This window comes from Macrobrachium rosenbergii, chromosome 7, assembly GCF_040412425.1.
Source record: "Macrobrachium rosenbergii isolate ZJJX-2024 chromosome 7, ASM4041242v1, whole genome shotgun sequence".
NCBI classification, from domain to species: Eukaryota; Metazoa; Arthropoda; class Malacostraca; order Decapoda; family Palaemonidae; genus Macrobrachium; species Macrobrachium rosenbergii.
In genome coordinates, this window is record NC_089747.1 from 29,788,550 (window position 1) to 29,810,000 (window position 21,451).

At 37.0% G+C, this 21,451-nt stretch overlaps 1 protein-coding gene across 10 annotated transcripts in view; it reads right to left on the reverse strand.

Annotated features, from left to right (window-relative positions):
• Positions 1 to 1,728: 1,728 nt before the first annotated feature.
• Positions 1,729 to 21,451, reverse strand: part of LOC136840264 (uncharacterized) — a 270,094-nt gene continuing 250,371 nt past the window's right edge. For 4 of the 10 annotated variants that reach the window (XM_067106909.1, XM_067106901.1, XM_067106907.1 and 1 more), the window contains one exon: positions 1,729 to 7,138. In XM_067106909.1, the coding sequence (XP_066963010.1) occupies positions 6,992 to 7,138 (147 nt within the window). In that variant the 3' untranslated portion in view covers positions 1,729 to 6,991. The other 6 variants (XM_067106904.1, XM_067106903.1, XM_067106899.1 and 3 more) reach the window with 3 other exon arrangements.

Consider the following 21,451-nt stretch of genomic DNA (forward strand, 5'->3'; position numbering starts at 1 on the left):
GACTAAAATCTGGGGTCTTTTGATCTAAGAGCCACCTTATCCACCAAAATATACGGTATGTTATTTTCCTCGATTTGAGCACGGAAAAAATATTTTTGTACTTGCATTTACGCAAACTGTTTCTCTTATGTGCTCATTTCACCTGTAAACATTTTCAATCTTACTTTAAATAATGAGACATTTCCCAAATTAGCAGATCATTTTGCTGCGCGACCACACTTACCGCTGTTCAGTCCTGCTCGACCTTGAAAGTTTACCTTGAAAGTGTGCATTAGTTGTCACAAATTACAAGGAAATGAAGGCGATATTTTTCTTGCTCTGATCAGTAACAAAGTCTAGGCTTTCCACATAAATGACTGAATTATCAAATTTGGCCATTTGTCCCAGCGCTGGGGCCGGAGGCATATTCCCCAACTGTATTGTTTTCGGGACCTTTCCTGAAAAAAGCGGGACCTCATATCTTAAAAAGTAACCACAGAATCTTCTTGAAAATAATCTAAATATGTTTACCACGCCTAAAGTACCATTCAACACGATTATCTTTAATTATCCAAACCTAACCTGACCTCGAGGCACGGCAAAAAAAAAAAAAAAAAAAAAAAAAAAAAAAACGAGGCGCCCACTGGTCTGGCCGAACCATACGGGCCGGAAAGGCTGCTCAGAACTTTCTTGTCAGTGAAGACAAGTTTTATTAAATATGACCATTATTACACATATCATTCCCACATATAAATACATTTTAAAAAATACGTGAATTAACAATAAATGATTTAAACGTTGTTAAAATACTAATTCCTATACAAAAGTATAAGTTGTCACCTAAAATCTCGGTAAGAGACTTTAGGTGAAGACCATGCTTGCTCCTCCTGCAGAGTGCCAGAATGTGCTTAGCCAGCAGTACCTGCACTTCCATTTGTCCAATGCATGACAGAGATAAAGTGATCTAACTACCAGATTTCTGCTACAACACAAATGATGGGGTCACAACCAGTAATTTGCAATCAAACTGTCTTGTGCATTGCATTGAATCATTTAAAAAAAAATGACACATTTCTTCAGCTTCAAAATATTATTTAATGTTACAGATTTGAACAATCTCTTCAAAATGTTTATGTAATCTTTTGAGATATCAGAGTTAACTAGTTGACACAATCAAGTAACAAGCTGTACCACGGGATAAAACTTAACAAGAATGATATACGTAGTAATGAAGAAACTCTGAAGCACAAAAATACTGACTTAAAATGATCAGCAATCCATTTCGACCTATTTTTTACACTCTTTACGAAAATTAAACACTAAAGAATCCATTACTGTAATCGGGGATAGCCAGGTTCCTTCCATAGTTGGTAGTTGAAAATACTACGGTGTTTTAAAGACTACTGTTCTTGTGAGATTTGTCAATATCAGCCGAAAAACCTTTTACTCATTCTACGCCTTTTCGAGGGCCTCAAATATATCTGCCGTTTGCTGTTAGGGAATGAAAAAAGGGTCTCCATATGCATTTTGTGTAGTATTGACAGCAATAACAACAAGTACTTTATAGCAGTGTGTGTATGTGTGCACACGTCTGTGTATTTCATATATAAACAAAATGGAATAAATATAGAGTATTCTCTTAAGCTAAGCATGTCATTCCAGCACCAAATTATCTTCTTACTTGTAGTGAAAAATTTTTAATGACTTTGCAAGTTCATAACCTACTTATAAGGATAATAAAACAGTGGGTAGCACGAAATGGTTGAATATTGTACTTGTATGCACTGGGGAGACAAACTGGCTCGACAACACTCATGTACAACGGAATCTATTTCGTCATTCTTTAGCTCAAGAGTCCTCTAGTGTCTCTATGAAAACCATTTGCGATGTCTTATCGTATCAGTAGTATTATTCGTTGCTTCCTTCTTTATATCTCATGCATACTGAGCAGTAGCATAGCAACTGCAGAGAAAACGAAGCGCTGGTACCTGCAACTGCAGCAGCAGACTTGCTTATTTCTGGTAACTGGGTATTTCTACCCATAACTGATACCCACATGCTTAATATCCTACTTGCCATGACATTTCATGGGGTCTCAAACATGACCCAAAGACTACAGCATCATGGCATTGTGGCCAGACATGCAAAGCACGCTAGTCCACGGTGGGAGGATGTGGGTGTTAAGTCTGCTGGCATGATGCCATACAAGAACTGAAGTGTCCTTCATTGGTACTCTCCATTGCTTTTTATAACTCATCAGCATCCCAATTCTTTCTCATTTTCTTTATAATTTTCTGTCTTTTCTTCTTCCATCTCTAATTCTTTCTCTGTTTTGAACTGTACTATCCATCCCAAGTGCTAAAGTACACCATAGTCAATTTGGTCTTTCAACTTTCTATCCTGTTACATATTTTCTCTTTCACAAAATCTTGAAAAGAAACCAAGAAGAAGAGTTCATGACGCCTTCTTTTGCTCATATTCCAACTCCAAACTCAAGACTTCTAAGGGTCTTTACGAGTGAGTCTGCACAAGAGTGGAAGAGAGCGGAAGACTTTGACTCCAATTCTTAAACACTACCTAGATGCAGGAGGTCACTCATATTAATACTAATATTCTTAAATGCAGAAACAGTACTTGAGCTATTGGTCTCCCACGACCAAGGCAAGTGCCACTCCTCCTCTTTCCTCAAGGTAATTTTTAAGAATTGAAGCCCATTTGAACTGGGTAATAAGCGCATGGGGAATGGGATAGAAGGCCGTGAACTTGTATAATTCACAAATCTCCTAACCTTAAAAAACCACTTCGAACGTGCCCAAAAATCTTTGAGAAAAAAAGTATCTGCCAACCCTCCTTCATTTACTGAGTCTTGCCTGTCACCACAAGCTTTTTTCATCTTGCAGTGAAGACCTTATTTTTTTTTTTATTTTTAGATATAATAATATTAAAATTGTTATTGTATTCTAAGAACATGTACTACATGAAACAGACAAATAATTTCTTATATACTGCCACATGTAACATACAATTTGAGCGCCATCCAACTTTCGACGCATAGTACAATGAACTCTCTCAACTAGAAGCGAGGGTGTATACAAGTTAGTCGGTACATCTGAAACATCATCTTTAGACTGACAACTAAACATTTTGGCACACTTAATACATAGCTTTTACATCTATATTTTAGGATTGTCTACAGATAAAGGGAGTATATTACACATGAAAGTATAGATAGAACCTTACACATCTAAACATGTCATATGGTCATTCATTAACACTTCACTCAGTATTTAAAGCTGCAATGCTAATATGATAACTTTCATCAAAGTTAAATGTTTCACGAATCGTATTAAAGGATCCAAGAAAAATTTGTCTCACTGACAAATCTTAAATGGACATGAAATTATTTTGATAATAATTAACCGGGGAAGGTTTGCCTTTAAATGTTATTATATACAGCCTAAACACCGGATGAACTGCTGATGATGCGACTGACCAACAAACCTAACACCTTGTAACGTTAAATAATCAAAAGCACGAAGCCCAGTCCTGGCACCGGCTGAGCCCATTGTACCGAAGCCACTCAAGGTTTCGTCTGAACAAATTCTGAATTTCAGGTGCACTAATCTGAGGGACACTCAGGATTCTGGCTTCCACACAGGATCAAACCAACACATATACAGAAGTTGGACTAATTTCACTTAAGTTCTTCCTTGGGTGAATTAGGGTCAAGAATGGAACCTAACATGAAATTTGAGGCAATTTCGTGCATATGGCAGCACCACATATGGAAGATTTATGAGGCAGGACTTGTCCCATAGGCTTCAGGATTGTTCAAGGGCTCCATCATGCATGAAGATGAAAGAGGCATAAAGGAGACCTCAACCCCACCACGGATATCCTATGTTACTACGTGACCTTGCCACCTTACCCTGTATGTAGGAGACATTTGTTAAAGGACCCTACTGCTATTCATAGGAAGTTCCTAGATTTGGTAAATGTCTTTTAAGAGCCGTCTCCTTTGTCCTCTTTAACTTAGGCAGTTTTCTTGTCCTTCCTCACTCAACTAAATGTTCTAACTAACTCATTCTTCTAGGAATAACACATCTTATAATCACTCGCTCTCGAAACTAAATTCAAAAAGTGCTGTGTAGTTCTATTATTTCTTTTGGAACACCTTTCTTATATGAATTGACTTTATTTTTCTTTGAAATCATCATTTGGAGCTGGAACACTGTATTTGGTCCATTTGCTAGCCAATAGAAGACTGCGGCGCAAATTCTGAAATAGACCTTGAAACTGGTGCCTTTTTTGTGACTATCAGCAGGTACTACAAAGTTGAATAAAAAATGATTATGTATTTGAGGCAGTCTATTTGTGTAATACGATGACTACAATCGTCTACAGGTACTAGAATGAAATTACTATTCAATAAAAGATCAGGAGGAACAGCTAAAATAATTTGTTCCTTATTGCTTGAAGCTAACAGGGTTACCAAGTATGGAAAAAAATGACTTAGTTTGCAGTGCTATTTTTGGGGAGGGGAGGAAAAGGAGTGTGTTTATTCTTTAATTGTTCAAGTGATAGCCCCAGTTCTACTTCAGAAAACAAACTACAATCTTCCTCTAGATCTAAAAAAAAAGTCTAATGCCTTTTTTTAAGAAGACCCACACATTTATTATGTAAAAAGACTCCTGGATAAAATATCTAGTTGGTCACCCGCGAAAGAGAAAGGAGGACACGAAGGACGAGGGACGTGACACTTGGTTTGCTGTTTCTTTTTAGGAGAATTTTTCAATGTCACATTGATTGAACACCATCATGTCCCACTTCCTTCAGACGCCACCAGTGGTAGCATCAATTATTGGGGGGGATGTATCTTTGAAAAGTCTTTGTAAAAGTGATTATGAACTATATAAATTACTTGGTCAATCTTCCAGGGATAAAACTTTGAAAGTGAAGTTCAAATTCATAAAGATGGAAATCAAAGCTTAATGGAATTACTCTGAATTAATGGAAACACTTTGACATATCTACTTTTAGATGAACTTGAAGAGTATTACTTGTGAAAGTGGTCTCTACGGTTGTCATCCTGTCAATTTCATATTTGTAAATATTTTATTTTGTAAGAAAATTAAATAATAAACAATTTTTCCATTCAGATATGATCCAAAACACGACTCTCTCAAAAGAGACAAATGGTTCAATGCTATCTGGAAATATTTAATCTGAAGGATGACGTATTCAATTAAGGAAGGAATTGCTTCCTTAATGGTCAACATTTCATTTGTTTAAGTATTCTGGGTGGGTGCTGACTAGTTTCCCAAAACTGCCCATTCCTCTCAGCACCCCGCCATTTCAAATAAAAATGAAGCGAGGAATGGGGATTCATCATGAATAAAAAGAATGATGAAAAGTTTGTGATGTTTAGAAACAATATCCCATCTATATCTGTTACTGCACAACAGCGTTCTTATCTCCAGACGGGCACATATGGATTTTCTGTTTTCCATTCAAAACAACTGAAAATAAGATACTGAAACTCTCAAATGACTTCAATTCACAAAACTGATTTCTGTATGCTGTAGGTGATCAAATCCCCATTCTATAAAGCAAAGTCAACAGCAATTGGATGTAAATAAAATCTCTTTTGACTACAGTACTCATTGCAGCCAGACTATGTTTTATCTATTATTATCACCTACTTGAATACTTTTACAAACTAATGATTAACTAATAAATATGAAAAAAAATCCTTTCCTAATAACTGTAGTCTATTCAGTTTTCTAAGGTGGCTTTCTTTTCATTTCATTTCACTCAGTTCTGGAAGAATTTAATGACTCCAAGTGAAATAAGTTTCCCTCTTTTGGTCTTGTGATTTGGCACACCTACAGAACTAATATTCTACACCTATGATTATCCAATTGATGTTTTCCCTAGTTTTCTAATAAACTGCCAAAACGTCCCAAGATATAAAGGAAAATCAGGGAAACATAAGGGATTTTTTGTAACGTCACTCTTTCATTCTGCCTTGTTAGGGGTTTTGTAATCCCTCGGCAGATTAGTTTCTCATATACCACAAATATATTAACCGCAAAGAAATGGTCTGCAATCGTTTTGAATAACTGACTAAGAATATCTTCATAAAATTTGTTCAATTAATTTACAGGTCGGCAAACATGAGTGACCATAAAATCAACACTAATGTTGATCCAGTTAAGATAATGGGAAATTCGCCATTTCGGTGTGTCAGCAAATAACAATGGAAAAAGTTGGAAATTGCTAGTTAATGTTAACATTGAAAGAATTTCAAATACATAGTACTGGGCTAAGAAGTTAATTATTTATGAAACGGGATGGGCTTTGTTAGTTCTCGTAAGTTACAAGGAAAAATGAGTCGAAGCCCTCATGGGAAAATGTGCCCCATGTCATTATTGACTAGATTTACCTTTGGAAAAATAGGTAGTATATATGCAAGGATAGATTTGGTATATATACCACAAAATATATGACCAGGTACTCGCGCTAGGAGCATGTTAAAACTCCTAGGAAATCACTTGTAGCAAATCATTACCTTGTTTAATATATTAAAAAAAAAAAGGGTGGTGTACTTGAATTTTTTTATCCTTTCACTAGATTTTTTACTCATATGTTAATATGAATTTAGACACTTTGCATCAATATTAAAAGCGATTTGAATAGTTCAATGTTCAATTTTGTTTATCTGATTCGACTGGTGTTCTGCTTCTTCATCAGTTCTTTTCTGAACAAAAACATGAATTTCGAAGGATTTCGTTATGAAGTACAATATGGAAATTTCTTTTTGAGCCTTTTGCATTTATTCAAAGTGAACTTCGGTTGAATTCCCAAACTGTATAATCACCAATTCATTTGTGCTATCTTTTTCGGCATCCAATTCTCTTTCGGCTTTGAATTCTCCCAAGACTGCAAAATAGTTCTTGTTATATTCTCTTATATCCACTGAAATCCTTTTGTTGTTGATCCTTTCCTCTTCTTACACAATTAACCTTGCCTTGGATTCCTCTTGCTCCTCCTGCTCCTCTTCGTCTTCGTCTTCCTCTTGAAACACGTCATCACTTGAGGTGCCCAAGGTAGATGTAGTATGGGAAGAGCCCACACCTCCGAGCTCCAACACCGAGTGCTGCCATGGTATAAGCAAAAGAGTAAGACAAGCGTGTGGGTGCCAACAGTTGTACTTGATGGCCTTAGTCAGTTTATACTCATTTGGTGTCGACCGTCTGTCTCCCAATTCTGTGAGACATCTCGATCAGTACTAGTAAAGAGGCAGTCGTTATTAACATGAGTATAAAGTGATGTTGGTGAATCAGGTATAACTGCAACCGACTGAACATGAAACATCCTTCAGATACTAATGCCTTTGATGCTACAATGAACAAGAACCTTGCACTGATAATCTGAAATATTGAAGGTACTACTGTTTTGTGACTCCTCAAAACTACTATTAGATTAAATAATCACAAATTAACAAATTTGTTTGCATGTTAAATTTATCAACTAGGTATAAAACAGTTTGTCTAAATACTAAGATGCTTTTGAAGCTACTGTGTATTTTCAAAGGCTTTTTTTTTTTGCTTATGGAAGTTACTATAAAAAGAGCTGCATTTTAGAGAGTAAATGGTGATAATAGTGAGACAGATAATCAAAAATCGTTTATTGTTAAGTGTTCTAAGTTTGATGAAAAGTAAAACCACTATAAACTTGCCTTATAGAAAAAGTAGTGAAAAAAATGAAACTACCATAGAAGAAGAGAGAGGAACAGAAGGCAAAAAGCACAAAAATATCATATTATAAAATACTACTGAATGCTTTTACTCACCAAGCACAAGCTCTTAGTTTGTCAAGAGAATTCAGCACCTAGTAGCCAATAACAGACTAAACATTCTATGAAAAGCAGATACACCTACAAGGGAGATTGCATGCTTTGTTTTTTTAATGAAAGGGTTGCCATTTGTCATAATTACTGTAACAGGTCGTTGCATTTTGTAGAATTTGACCATATTTTCCCTATTTTCCTGAAAGAAGAGACGATGATTCCTGAGAGAGCAATAGACACTATTTCAAAGGAGCTGACAGGGTCCAAAAGCAAATGTCTGAGTACTAGCACCCGCGAGGGCAAAATGATCCATTCTTTCTTTTGATCAGCAAATAAGGGAGGGTCAAAATATCATCGCAATGGAAGCTGGAGCTTATGAGCATTTATTTCTCTTTCTATGGCTAAGATTAGTAATTTTTTCTAACTGATTCCAAAAGAAGACAATGTGTGACAATAAACTTGAATTGTTCTAGTGAATCACCCTAGCTCTGTATCTGTAACTGTTAATTGCAACAAATAATAGGACAAGTCATTCCTGTCTCAGCAACTTGTTCATTTGATAGTGAACTTTGATAGTAAATACTGCAGATTTAGAGTAATAATGTATTTCTAAAATTTTATTTCTCTCCAATAATTCGCACGTAAGTAGGCAAACAATGGGTTGGATATATATTTAATAATTTAAATGCACTCAATATCACAAGGTGACGTTGTATTATGATAAATAAATTGAAAAATTCGATTATTCACTTGAATAAAAAAAAAAAACAAGTGTGCTGAACATAAAAAGAAAATCAACACCAGACATTTACTTTTACGATATGATAATAGGAATTAGTTATTCGAACCATACATCTACATGGCTGTTTAATGCATACTTTTCTCATATACCTAACTTATAGGATTTAAAGTCAGTCATAAACTTGTTTTTACAGTAAAGATAAAACTTTGATGTTAAAAATGGACTGCCAAAATATCTTGGTCCTCATCCTTATCTGAAAGGAGGAAATTAAAGTCTGTCATAAACTGACATATGAAGCTTTATTCTGAAAAATTAAGAGCCTAAGCTTACTGTTTCACATCCTTGTCATAAATGAAGGGACAAGTCTTAAAAGGTTTCATGAAGACTGAAGTTTTGTTTTTAACTTTTGTCAGGATATCGATGTGGATAAATTCACCTGCATGAACTTATGGCAATATGACAACTTAAGATGAATGACCATATTAAGTTCGGCAAAATTCTGGAACTAGCTAAGTTTGCATGAAAATTGAGGTTTCTAAAATCAACCGATTTTTTTCGTACAAATTCATCACGTTACAATAGCCTAAATGTGTATCAGCTCCATTTCAAGACACATATCAGTGATCAAGGCCCCTACTAGCAGAATGTGGAGTCAACAGCAGCCATTTTATTTGTAAGTGATGGGTTTGTATCAGAAAAATAAATTTGTTTTTGAATATCATATTTGTGCATGCTGGTGGATGAAAACAATGAAAACAATTGTGCTCCTTCCCTTTCATTGGCCACTACAGAAGCCGGTGTTCCTCATTCCCAACCTACAACAGGCAGAGAGGGAAGTAAAACTAATGGAGCAGGACGAGGCTGGGGGGAAGTTGCCTATGTCTTAGCTAACAAAAAGTTAAGTATATCTTAGTTTAACCAGACCACTGAGCTGATTAACAGCTCTCCTAGGGCTGGCCCGAAGGATTGGATTTTATTTTTACGTGGCTAAAAACCAATTGGTTACCCAGTAACGGAACCTACAGCTTATTGTGGAATCCGAACCACATTATAGCAAGAAATGAATTTCTATCACCAGAAACAAATTCCTCTTGCTCTTCACTGGCCGGTTGGAGATTCGAACTCGCGACCAACAGAGTGGTAACTGAGAACGGAACCCGCTCACCCAGCGGGCAACTATAGCCTGGCACATTAGACAGGCCACTTCTATTCCAATTCTTTGTGTGAAAGATTTAGCTGGATAGGGCAAGAAATTCATTAATAGGTTTCGCTGGGGCAAAACAACTAAAAACTCTTCAGCATGAGGATCCTAAGAGATCTTTCTTTGAACAGCCCATACACTGGGCTGAACAGTTACTTTAAAACTAGTGTTAAGTCCAGTGAGGGAGGTATGAAAACTTTGGCACATACAGCAAAGCTCATTTAAAGAACACAGCTCAAACACTTGTAAGGCAGAATGACAGCCCTTAATGGCTGACACAGACAATGTCCTTGAGAAATTCTCTACCCATGGGATGGTGGGTGTGGGTGGATCAAGGCATCTAAACAGCTTGGAACAAAAAGTCTATCCTAATGAAGATTTGTTTGATAACCTCCAATCATGAAGAATGAACAGGTTATGGCTTTAGTCATACTCTGAAAGGTAAGCTAATGGAACAGCTTTCTTCAGACTGCAAGTACTAGCAGGAAGTTCACCAGAAGGACAAAAATGTCCCCTGAAAACTAATGAACTGAAGGAGAATGTCCAACACTAGCCTGATCAAGGTGGGAAGGCATAAGCATCCAAACTGCCCTAAGAAACCATGAAAGCACTGCCATGCTACCTGGTCAACAGGACTGACTAACAGTCTGGAAGCTTGTGTAAAAAATAGAGGTAAAAGAGATACTAAGGGTGCAGAGATCACTCGGCAGGAAGAACCTGATCTTGTCTGCTCAATGTGTCAATCACCACACACCCTCTCTGGGATAAAAATGGGGATTCCTAAATTAGAATGTTTATCAAGTGGCATATTGTTGGAGACTAGGCCTTGCCTACATTTTCCAGGTAAGACAGCAAAGTGGAATTGTCTGACATATCTCACTACCTTGCTGGACAGATGGCTTATGAAAGTTTGAAGAGAAATATATATACCACTTTCAGGTTTAGGACACTGCTGTGCATTTCCCTGCATTCCTGGGACCAAAGAACCCTCCTTTGATAAGCCTGTGATCCGTACAGGAGGCAAGAGAAGGACCCCTATTCTTAAGTTCTTGCTACCAACTGAGGTTTGCCAGGACTTCTGTAGGAGGAAGAACATAAAAATTGTCTGGCAGATTCATGGCAGACCATTGTCTGTTTAGCTTCAACTGCAAAGATCTCTACCTGAAGTGGGTACAAGGTACCAACTTCTCCGGTGAATTTAAGTGACCTAGCAACTTTTGCCAAAACTTTGCAGGAGGGGATTGATTACAGAAACTCCTTCATGAGTGCCTGAGGTCTTTGTACTCTCTCCACTGTGGGTTGGGTGACAAAACTTGCTATGTATAAATTCATGCTAGTGGCATACAAAATCCACTGTTGCATATCATATGGTAATCCTTATTTTGTGCCATAACATGTGAACGAATTTTGCGGGAAAATGTTCCCATCACTTGAATGGGCCATAAATGACAACATTTGCACCTCAGCTCAAGATACAGGGAGAAAAGTCTATCTAACTTGAGATGGGGGAATGTACTACATCTCCCCATCCCAGTACATCTTGCATATATTTGTCCATAACTATACTCAGGGAGTGCTGTTGGTTTTAGTTCTTATCTTTATGATATGAGCTGTAATTGTAATTTTCCAAAAGAATGTAAAGAAAAATATTAGACAGAACATGTATAACTTGCTAAAATTAGCATATTTTTATGAATGTCCTAGAAAAGAGGACCCCACAGGGTTTGGAATATTTACTTCAACTCCCCATGGAAAGTACAGAACATTTTTTAGGATTTTTTTCTTATACCTTGTGCATCTGCATATCATCCTCTTTCCAGTGATACCTTTTTTTTAAATTTGCCAACCTTAAAGTCTGCCCAGTTTCAAGGTATTGTTAATATATATTTGGATGGGACTGTAAGGGATAATGAGACCGAGTCCAAAATCTCAAATAGGTTGATGAGGTAACCAAGGTATCCCATTAACTGTGTTACCAAGGATGCCAACACCAACTAGACATCAAGTGACCTTGGCAGCATAATACCCTTACTGTACACTTGCACATCCAGACTATCACAGGAGTAAAAACTTGAGATGTTTGTTGCTAACCTGAAACAAAGGGCCTTGAATGGGAAGAACCTGCCTTGCCATGGGAACTGGTAGAATTATTCTGGATGACTTGTGAATTGGGACCTGAGAGTTTACGTCTATCAGATCCAAAGACACTAAAAGGTTGCCTTTTCTGATGGAATGGCATACTGAAATTGCTGTTTCCACTTGGAAAGGCATCAACTGTAGGAATGATTCCAAGGGTTGAAGTCAGTGATGGGTCTATAACCTTCTGAGGCTTTAGGATGTGCATATAACTGGCTGTTAAAGCCCTTGAGATTGTCAGTTACCTTCCCTACCACTCTCACAGCCAATATCAACATCAATTCATTAACCAGAGCAAGAGTTTCTTGAATACATCTTGGGGTTAATAAAGGAATTGTCTCCAGCAATGGCACCTGACATGTACCAAACACAAGATATGCATCAACCACAGGACTTGACCTATCTTCAGTCAGTGGTACCAGCACCTCTGGAGACAAGCCTCTACTAGGTGAGGACTGGGACATGAGTAGCTTCGCACTTTATCTACGATGCAGGGAGTCTATTGGGAAGGTCTCCTTCCTCCTCTGCTCAAATGTACATTAACTGAAGAGTTTTTGGGAGATAGATATGGTGTAGGGTCTCCTGACTGGGTTGACTGGATCTATGTGACTGTCTACTTCTGGAGTAAGTTGAGAAAGACTTATAAAAGTCTCTGCAACCAAAGTGAACAAGCAACAGTTGAACCACCAAATGATCTCCAGGCAACTCTGGTACTTTTATGATATCCCTTACAAGCTGAGCCAGAAACAGGTTGCAGTCTACTATGTTCATAATCCTAAGACTCTCAAAGTCTGAAGCCAAAATCCAGTTAGTGAGATCCCTTCTTTACATGTCCCTGAAGCAGAGAGATAGCTTCCATCCTGCTATTCAGGACAGACACATGACCAAGAGAAGTGACCAACTTCTCACTTTTGCAAAGTTGTAAGATTTATTTCTGGTGCCATCAAGAAACCTGCTCATGGCTCCTAACACTTACCCATGCTAGTTAGTAGTCACAATCATCTTCCTCTGGAGCTTTTCCTCTACTGTAAATAGTCTACCCAGGCAAAAGCAAAAAAATGGCAAGTCTTGGCAACGATGTGGCACCATTTTTGGTCAAGGCCCCAATGCTAGGAGGGGACTGGCAAGCATGTGTAGAGCACAACATATTTATACATTAATCTCTATTTAGTATCAGGGAGTGGAAAATATGTGGGCATGTTACAGGTTAGCCAGCCCCAACTTTAATCTTCAACACTGCATCCTCTCTTCTATACCTGGAAGAAAAGCATCCACTACTAATATCATTGGCAGCTCAAAGCCCAAGGATGGCTCCTCCAACTTAAAACCAGTGTTGAGCCCTGCAGCATAATTTACACAACGCAATTTGTGCTAATCTTGAACTCCATCACTTCCCAAAGCCAGTTGAGTCTCATAGGAGGTGGCTTCATTCTGGAAAAAAAACCTCAATTTCACTGTTCCTTCAGGAGTGGAACCCATGACTCCAACTTCAAGGTAGTCCAGCCTACACCAGGTAATATAACCTGGAGCATTTATCACTACAACCAAGCAGAGAGGACATTTTGGTATGACAGGACCAGTAGGGGTGCTTTCTATTCAAGTCCAGTTAGCCATGCATGTTGGGAATGGAATGTGTCACAAGGAGTAGGAACAGCGAGTGAATGAGAGGGTAGGCAAGTTTAGGAGATGTGCACACACCAGTCCATCCATGAAATCCACCTAATAATTGACAGGAACAACAGGTATCCCAGTGCACATAGTTATATTGTGTTCACCATAGCGTATCACAGGGTGACAAGAATACATTGTAGGTTGTATGTGCTCCACAGCAGAAACACAAATGTGAGATCCATAACCTTGACCCCATTCACATATGAAGAGGCAGTACAGCTAGATGAGGAAGACAGAAATCGGGACTTGCTGACAGACCTTGATACTTTGAGTGATGCAACAAAAGAGTCATTTTCAAAAAAGAAGTCCTGTGCATTATCAGGGCAGAGCCTAATGTGGTGTATCAGAACTGCTAAATCCTGTTGAGCTAGCCGGTGAGGGGTCATGAATGTGTGCTCTGAGAGGTCATCATGAAAGAACTTCCATTACTAGTCTTCGATGCATGAAGAGTCATGGAACTTGGCAGAAGAATGGGGTCAATGCCTTTTTAAAGCAATACAGTAACATACTCTTGAGATACCATCCCATCTGTAGAGAACATCTTAATGAAGAGCATGCCACCAAAGCTTTTCTCATGGTGATGTAACAATCTGAGATGCCATACACAGTTGAAACAGTAATTTCCATTTAGTCATGTGTGCTGAAAGTGGTATCATGACAATTAGCATCTAGCACCCAAGGAACAACTGCCAAAAATGGCCACTAGAGTAGTCATTGATGTAAGGGTTGTGCTCAATCCTGGCATCGAAGATTGGTGACTTGAATTGGACAAAGTTTGTGATTCCACACTTATTGAAAAGCCTGACAAGCCACCTGGAGACCAAGATCTACTACCACGACGTGTCGTGTTGCTGCAATGTCTACACTCAGGAGGGGGAGAAAAATCATCAGGCATGTTCTTAACTCCATCTGCTTAAGTAAAGACAAGAAAAAATGCCATGTTCAGCCTCACTATCCTGACAAGGCTGTTGAAATGGGTGAAGCAAATGGGAGCCAACAACAAATCAGAGGTTAAGACATTCCCCAGTCTATAAAATTCACATGTCAAGTCAGGGTTATGTAACTGGCTCCTACAAGTGCAAGACAGCAAACAGGCCTTCTCTACACTTAACATTAAATTACAGCACAGTGCACAGTTTCGCCAATACATCTACACTGAGCCATAATGATTGATAAATAAATGAGCTATCTTGCCAAAATCTTATCGTGGCAATACCAAGCTAGGCAAGATATCTTCTAAAAATTTGCTGTACAATCTGGTAATTAACATTTAGACAGAAAAGTAAACCAAGGTAAGAGATCCAAAGATAAGTTAAAGAAAACCTAGAAACTAGAATGTCAGCTTTTAGGGTAACATAAAACTGAAAACAATACAAAGTACGAAAAGCAATATACGGAAATGATCAATCACATAAAATGCAATATAGTACTGGAACAAAGTCAAATAAAACACAAAATACTGATATAAGCAAAGTTGGAGCATAGCAAAAACTTTCCTAGGCAAAAAATTTGATTCAAATACAGGCAGTTCCCGGTTTACAGCAGGGGTTCCATCTCTGGTGGTGAGCTGTAAGCTGAAAATCACTGTAACCAGAAGCATCATAATTACAATGGGAATAAATAGCACTTACAGCACTGTTATGACGCCATAAGCGCCATAAGTCCGGGTAACGGCACTGTAAAGTGGGTAACAGCGCTGTAAATCTGCTTACCGCACCGAAAAATTGGGGTTAACGGCGCCGTGAGGCAAACCTGATGTAACCTGGGGACTGCCTGTACCCATTTCATTACTTTTGAGAATGCCGAACTGAAACTGGCATAGCAAGCAAAAAATAACAAATTTTAACTTAAACGAATCTTATGAAAATTATGACAACAACACCAAAAAGGGATTGATAGATAAAAAACAAAATGAGCAATTTATAAGTGTGAACTGGTTAGGTTCTAGGGATTTAAACCAAAAGATCTGTTTAAAATGGCAGACACACATGGAATGACCTTTTTCTGCCCTTAGGGGGCTTTTGGAGCATAGGTCGAGTTCTTCTCCTCTCAGAGCGTGCCTCGAAATGGAGCTGAGACACCAGGCTATTGTAAAGTGATGGTTGCTTGGAGCAAAACAGATCCATCTTTGACAAAAGTGAATTCTGATAAAAAAAAAAATTAAACTGAAAATGGTTCTTCCTTATAAGATATTTATCTTTGCGGCATGAAATATCCAATTCAGGAGATTTATGACTGGTTTATTTGTCACATGCAAGGGAATATAGCTGTAATATTTTGATTTTTAAAGCAATTACATTTTTGAAAATTGGTATTGGTGAGAGGCTAATAAAAACATTTCAGATCAAAAATACGTTTTTGATTATTTGAGAGAGAGAGAGAGAGAGAGAGAGAGAGAGAGAGAGAGAGAGAGAGAGAGAGAGAGAGAGAGAGAGAGAGAGAGAGAGAGAGAGAGACTGGACCCTGTTCCAAAAGCTCCAACTCTTTTTCAATATGATTTGATTGTATAGTCACTCTTCATTTTGCATATCTTATGTGCAGAATTGTTACAGTGTCATGTCATAGAATACATTTGTCTGGTATCAAAATGCCTCATGTACTAACACTATAAGCAGTCCTTTATCCTCGTCCCCACCGTTTTAATACCAGCACAAAAAGCAATCCTTATGATAAACAGATATTGCACGTAATGACGTGGAGCCATTAACAACAAATCAGTTGCAATCTTTTGTCCATGAAACTAAATTTTTTAATAGAGTTGATGTAAACTGAAAACTATATTCAGCCCCACTGTACAAAACAAAAGTTAACAAAAGAAAAGTGGACATTTGAATTTTTTTTTTCTAAAATCTAACTCTGGACTCATTTAGTTTGAGAGAGGAGTAATAATAACATTAAATTCAGAGGATGGGGCAGAACATTACAAACGATTAATCTCTGCTAAATTCTGTATAAATTTTGAAAAACAACGAAGATTTATGTCTGGATCTGAGGCTAAGTAAACTTGGAAAATGAAAAATGAATTATGTCTGAGTTCAGTTCAACAAAATGTTTAAAAGATGACAAAGGACTACTTTTTGTGGTAAGTGTAAAGTTGGGCAAAGGGCAAAGGGATTTTAACGGCAAAATTCTCTATAGATCTGCAAGAACTATGAAGGATTAGATTCAAGGAATAAGTTCAGTGCAAAGTTTGAAAAATAACTATGGAGCACGGTGCATGCTTAATTCAATGTCATGTTGGAAAAATGACAAAGTTGTATTGTGTAGAATGTAATGTGTACTGGTGGAAAAGTAATGCCAACTACAAGTTAGAAAAATCAAAGGAGTAAAGTCAATGTTAACTTCAGTGCAAAATTTGGAAAATGCCACGTGAATAATGTAAAATTTAGTCAGTGTAAGTTTGAAACTGAATACGAACTGCAAATATGTAAGCTAAACTTCCATTGTGATCCCAGTAAATGTGTAATGCTAAGAACCGTGAATTACATGTCAAATCTAAATGATAAACCGAGTTTTTGTAATGATTTACCAAATAATTTATTGTGATATATATAATAACTTTAGATAAATCCTCTTATGCTTCAGTGTCAAAAAGCCATAAAAATTTGATTTGCCAGCCTAGTGAAACAATCATCAAAACAACGCCTGAGATACTTTTAAAGGATTTGACAGGGAATGTGCAAAGGAACGTTTTGTCATGTTGGATAACAAAATAGGGCAATTCCAAAATCGATGGAAATGAACTGGAATTACAAAAATGCCGACAAGGTGGTTCATTAAAACAATTAAGGACATAATGTAACTTACAAATAAAAGTATTTCAACTCCTAACATAATCCTGAATGATGTTATATAAAACCTAAAGCCATCCAATACTAACTTCAAAAGGGTTCGGAGTCAAAACTATTGCATCCAAGATTATGCAACAGATTCATCAGTGCATACTAAGACTGACTTCGCTTCCTGGGCATCATCTTACCGTGCTTTGTTTATGTTATGCACCACTAAAAGCCTAAAATATCTCTTCAATAAATGCAAAATACCTGTACATACTGACACGTACCCGACAACAAGAACAATAACAAAAAAAAAAAAAAAAACATAAAAATGTTTGTCAAGGAAAAAGAACTGTTAGGTTTAGGAGCAGTTTTGGAAGACTGAAGCATCTGAAGTGGTGGTTGGGAGGGTAAATCCATGTGTGAACAGAACATCTGAGGGTCACAAGGGGGTGGACATTGTGGGTGGGCACATGAGGACATGTAGGGTCGCACCTGCTATGAGGCATCCTTGGTACGGGTGGTTGAGGGCCTCTGTTTGCGCGGCGAGCTGGGCGCCAGACCCTGTCACATGCACACCATAATCCGCCATAGGAAGCAAGTGTTATATGCTCTATAGCTAATGTATATTCAATGTCTTTCAAGGCAGCAAGATCTAATGCCATCTCATTTTTTGCTCTAGCCAAGAGTTGCAAGTTTCTTGTGAGAATATAGTAGAAGTTAAAGAATAATCTTTGAGCTTTAGTCTAAATTAATAATGATATCTATTGCACAGCGGTCACATACAAGAAAAGCAGTATTATCCTGGATCCATTTCAAATTAATCGATGAGGAATATCTAAGGAGAGAGCGTTACCTTGAAGAGCAAAGAGGATTCAACCATTTCCCCAAAAGAACTCAGAGCTTCTCGTAAATATGCATTGAGCTTTAACCCAACTTCATTAAAACAGTTACCGACATCTTGCTTCCTTTATATGAGAAAAGGAATGCTATTTCAACCGAAATTAATACCTTAACAGAATTTTGATTCCATGGTCTGAGACGTCTTACAATAACTGCTGAATTCATTCTTTGATGATGCCGATGGTGCTTATAAATGTAGGGTTTTGACGAGACTACCACCGACAAGACTAATACTAGGAGCAAAAACCCTTGGAAAATACATTGTCAACAGCCTTTGAACATCTCTAGCTCAGCATACGTTTATGAAAAAAGGGATGAAGAACTTCAATGCAGTTAAAACAAGAACCCTTTTGTTTTATTTTCAAGATAGAGTAGGATATCCATACAACAAAATCCTTGGTTCATGGAAAGCACATTAAAGTTACAAGTGAAAATTCCTTTCCGCACCATCGTTTCTCTGATAGAATAGTAATAACTAAGAATCAGGTTCAGTAACTATTAACTCATTATACAGCAGATAAACACTCTTACTGACAGACAAAGTTTAGAATAAATCTACGGTCATGTGAAGGGACAAGTACAGTAAGTACATCTACAGAAAAGCAAATTCTTTCTACCCAAAAACGAGTAAATGTGCACACTGATGATTCCAAACGGCCTTCTGGATTTCTATTTCTGGTAGAAACATTGCAATCCCTTTGGCTCTAAAATGAAATATCCCTCCGTAGATGTAAATTTTAAATTTTGTGTCAAGATAAGCAAGATATGCTATTCCTTGCACCTGCAAAACCATAATACTAAAATAGTCAAGCAGAAGGGACTGGAATACTCGATTTTCTTGCTGATTTGTAATTAGTAGTTTAGGGGATTAATCACATTTGACAAATTTCTTGCACAAGTTCAGCTAGAGCAAAACATTCTTGCTGCCATCAAAGACACACAAAGACTAATAATAAAGCGTAGTTAAAGACTTAGCCAAATAAAAAAGAGAATAAGTCTGAACTCGTCTCTTCCAAATTGATTGTCCTCATTTTGTTGAAGAGTTTTTTGTATTCGTTCTTTATGTGGAGCTTTAACACTTACAATAAAATACAGAGATATCGATAAATGAATAATTATTGCATCAACCGCGTTATGGGTTCGTGTTAATATTTCACAGAATAACAATAGAAGATTTGGCCACAATACACTCTCCGTTTGGAACTAGATTTTATAGACTGTAAAGTAACTTACCAGGAACCGAAAAAGTAGTAAAAAAAACTTTGCATTTATATGATTTAAATGTATTTGAATCGTGTAAGTTCTAAAATGACTTTATCAACGCAAATGCCTCTCCACACTGAGACCTAGACGTACCTTCTTACAGCCTTCATATGATCATTGTACATCAAAACTCAATTTGACTTATGTACTGTAAAATGCATTGTTCTACTTGGGTTTACACGCAATCACTAATAACCAAAAATGCTCTGATAAAGTATCGTTGGATTTATAATTATTCTAATTTTGCCATTATTGCATACTAAGAACAGTGTCAATATGACCAAAGCAACTAAAAGCAACATTTCAACATCCTTCTAAAACGGAGAGGAGATAAAAGGAACATAATATATGAAAGACCATAGAAAAAAGTACATTGGAGGTCGCACTTTTCTTTACCTTAATTATTATGAAAGAGATACCAGAAATGGTGGCTGGTAGGTACAGCAGGAGTAATATACAGACAACCTAAGATAGATTTAGCCATCATGTAATAAAAAAATATGTACCTATATCAACTGTCAGGGATCCAGGTACATAACACGTGTCCTAGATTCATCACACACCATTAGCGACTGGTGTCTGTTATTGAAATTCCTTGCTACGGATTCAAGGAGTACATTTTGCAGAGGATATGTCTTATCCCAGTTGTTCCACTCAAAGAACGTAAAAAACAATGAAGATAAAAATGATCTTGCACTACTTAAAACAGGCGTTAAGGTGGTTTTCTGAAGAACCCGTCGTACTTCCTTGAGAGTGATGGGAATACCGCTTCCTAAGGACAACGAAACCGAGCAATCACTGGTTCACGGCTACTTACTAAAGATTTGTCATCGTTTCTCCTTAACAGACATTTTAGTGACTTTGTTGCTGCTCCCAGCAGACATTCGGCAGAAAAATACATCACTGGCAAATTTAAAATGTTATCGAAAAATGGGATAGAATTACTGATTGGATTTAGTTCTGACTACAAGCGCTCCAATCTGTATACAAGATAATCTGAAACATTACTGTGCCACATTTGTGAAGCATTAATGAATGAGGACAACTTTATATTCAGACTTAAAGGAAGAGACAGAGTTAGAGATTGTAATAGAAATGAGGCGCTGAAATCTTTTCTTATTCTTTACTATAAATAGTTCATGCACAACTGATTAATAAGGTTAAAGTGCAGTTACACTCCTCTATCATCAATTAGCAGCACACTTTTTCTTTATAAAATTCTGTGCAAAAATACATATTGGCTGTCATGTCTGCAACATATGGTTGGACCTAAAATTATTCAACTGAAAAACCTTACCCTTTCACGGCGTGTTTTATATTTCTAATAACCTGCATGATTTCACTTTCTTTATGTGATGCCTGATTTTCCTTTCTTAATTACCAGTGAAACGCTTCCAAAAGAGGACAGATGCCAGGTAAGTTTAATTAGCATGTTTCATGCTGTGAAAAGATTTTTAGAATCATAATGGATTGAAAATTACATAAACAATAGCGGTAAAAGAACATTTATTCTGATATGCAATTTAAAGAACTCACAGAATTTACACACACACATATATATATATATATATATATATATATATATATATATATATATATATATATATATATATATATATATATATATATATATATATATATATATATATATATATATATATATATATGCATACATAGATGTGTATATATATGTAAATGGAGTAAATAAAATGAGTTGCAACTGGAGTGCGGAAAGATTGACATTTGCAGATGACACTTCTGATTGGGGGTGGTTAAGAGAAACTGCAGATACTAGTAAAAGGCTTTGAAAGTGTTTGCAAGAGGAAAGAGTTGAGAGAAAATGTGAGTAATTCTAAGCAATTAAAGTGCAGATTTGTCTCTGGAACGAATTCCTGTTCAGGGAAACGGCTTAATAACACACACAAACG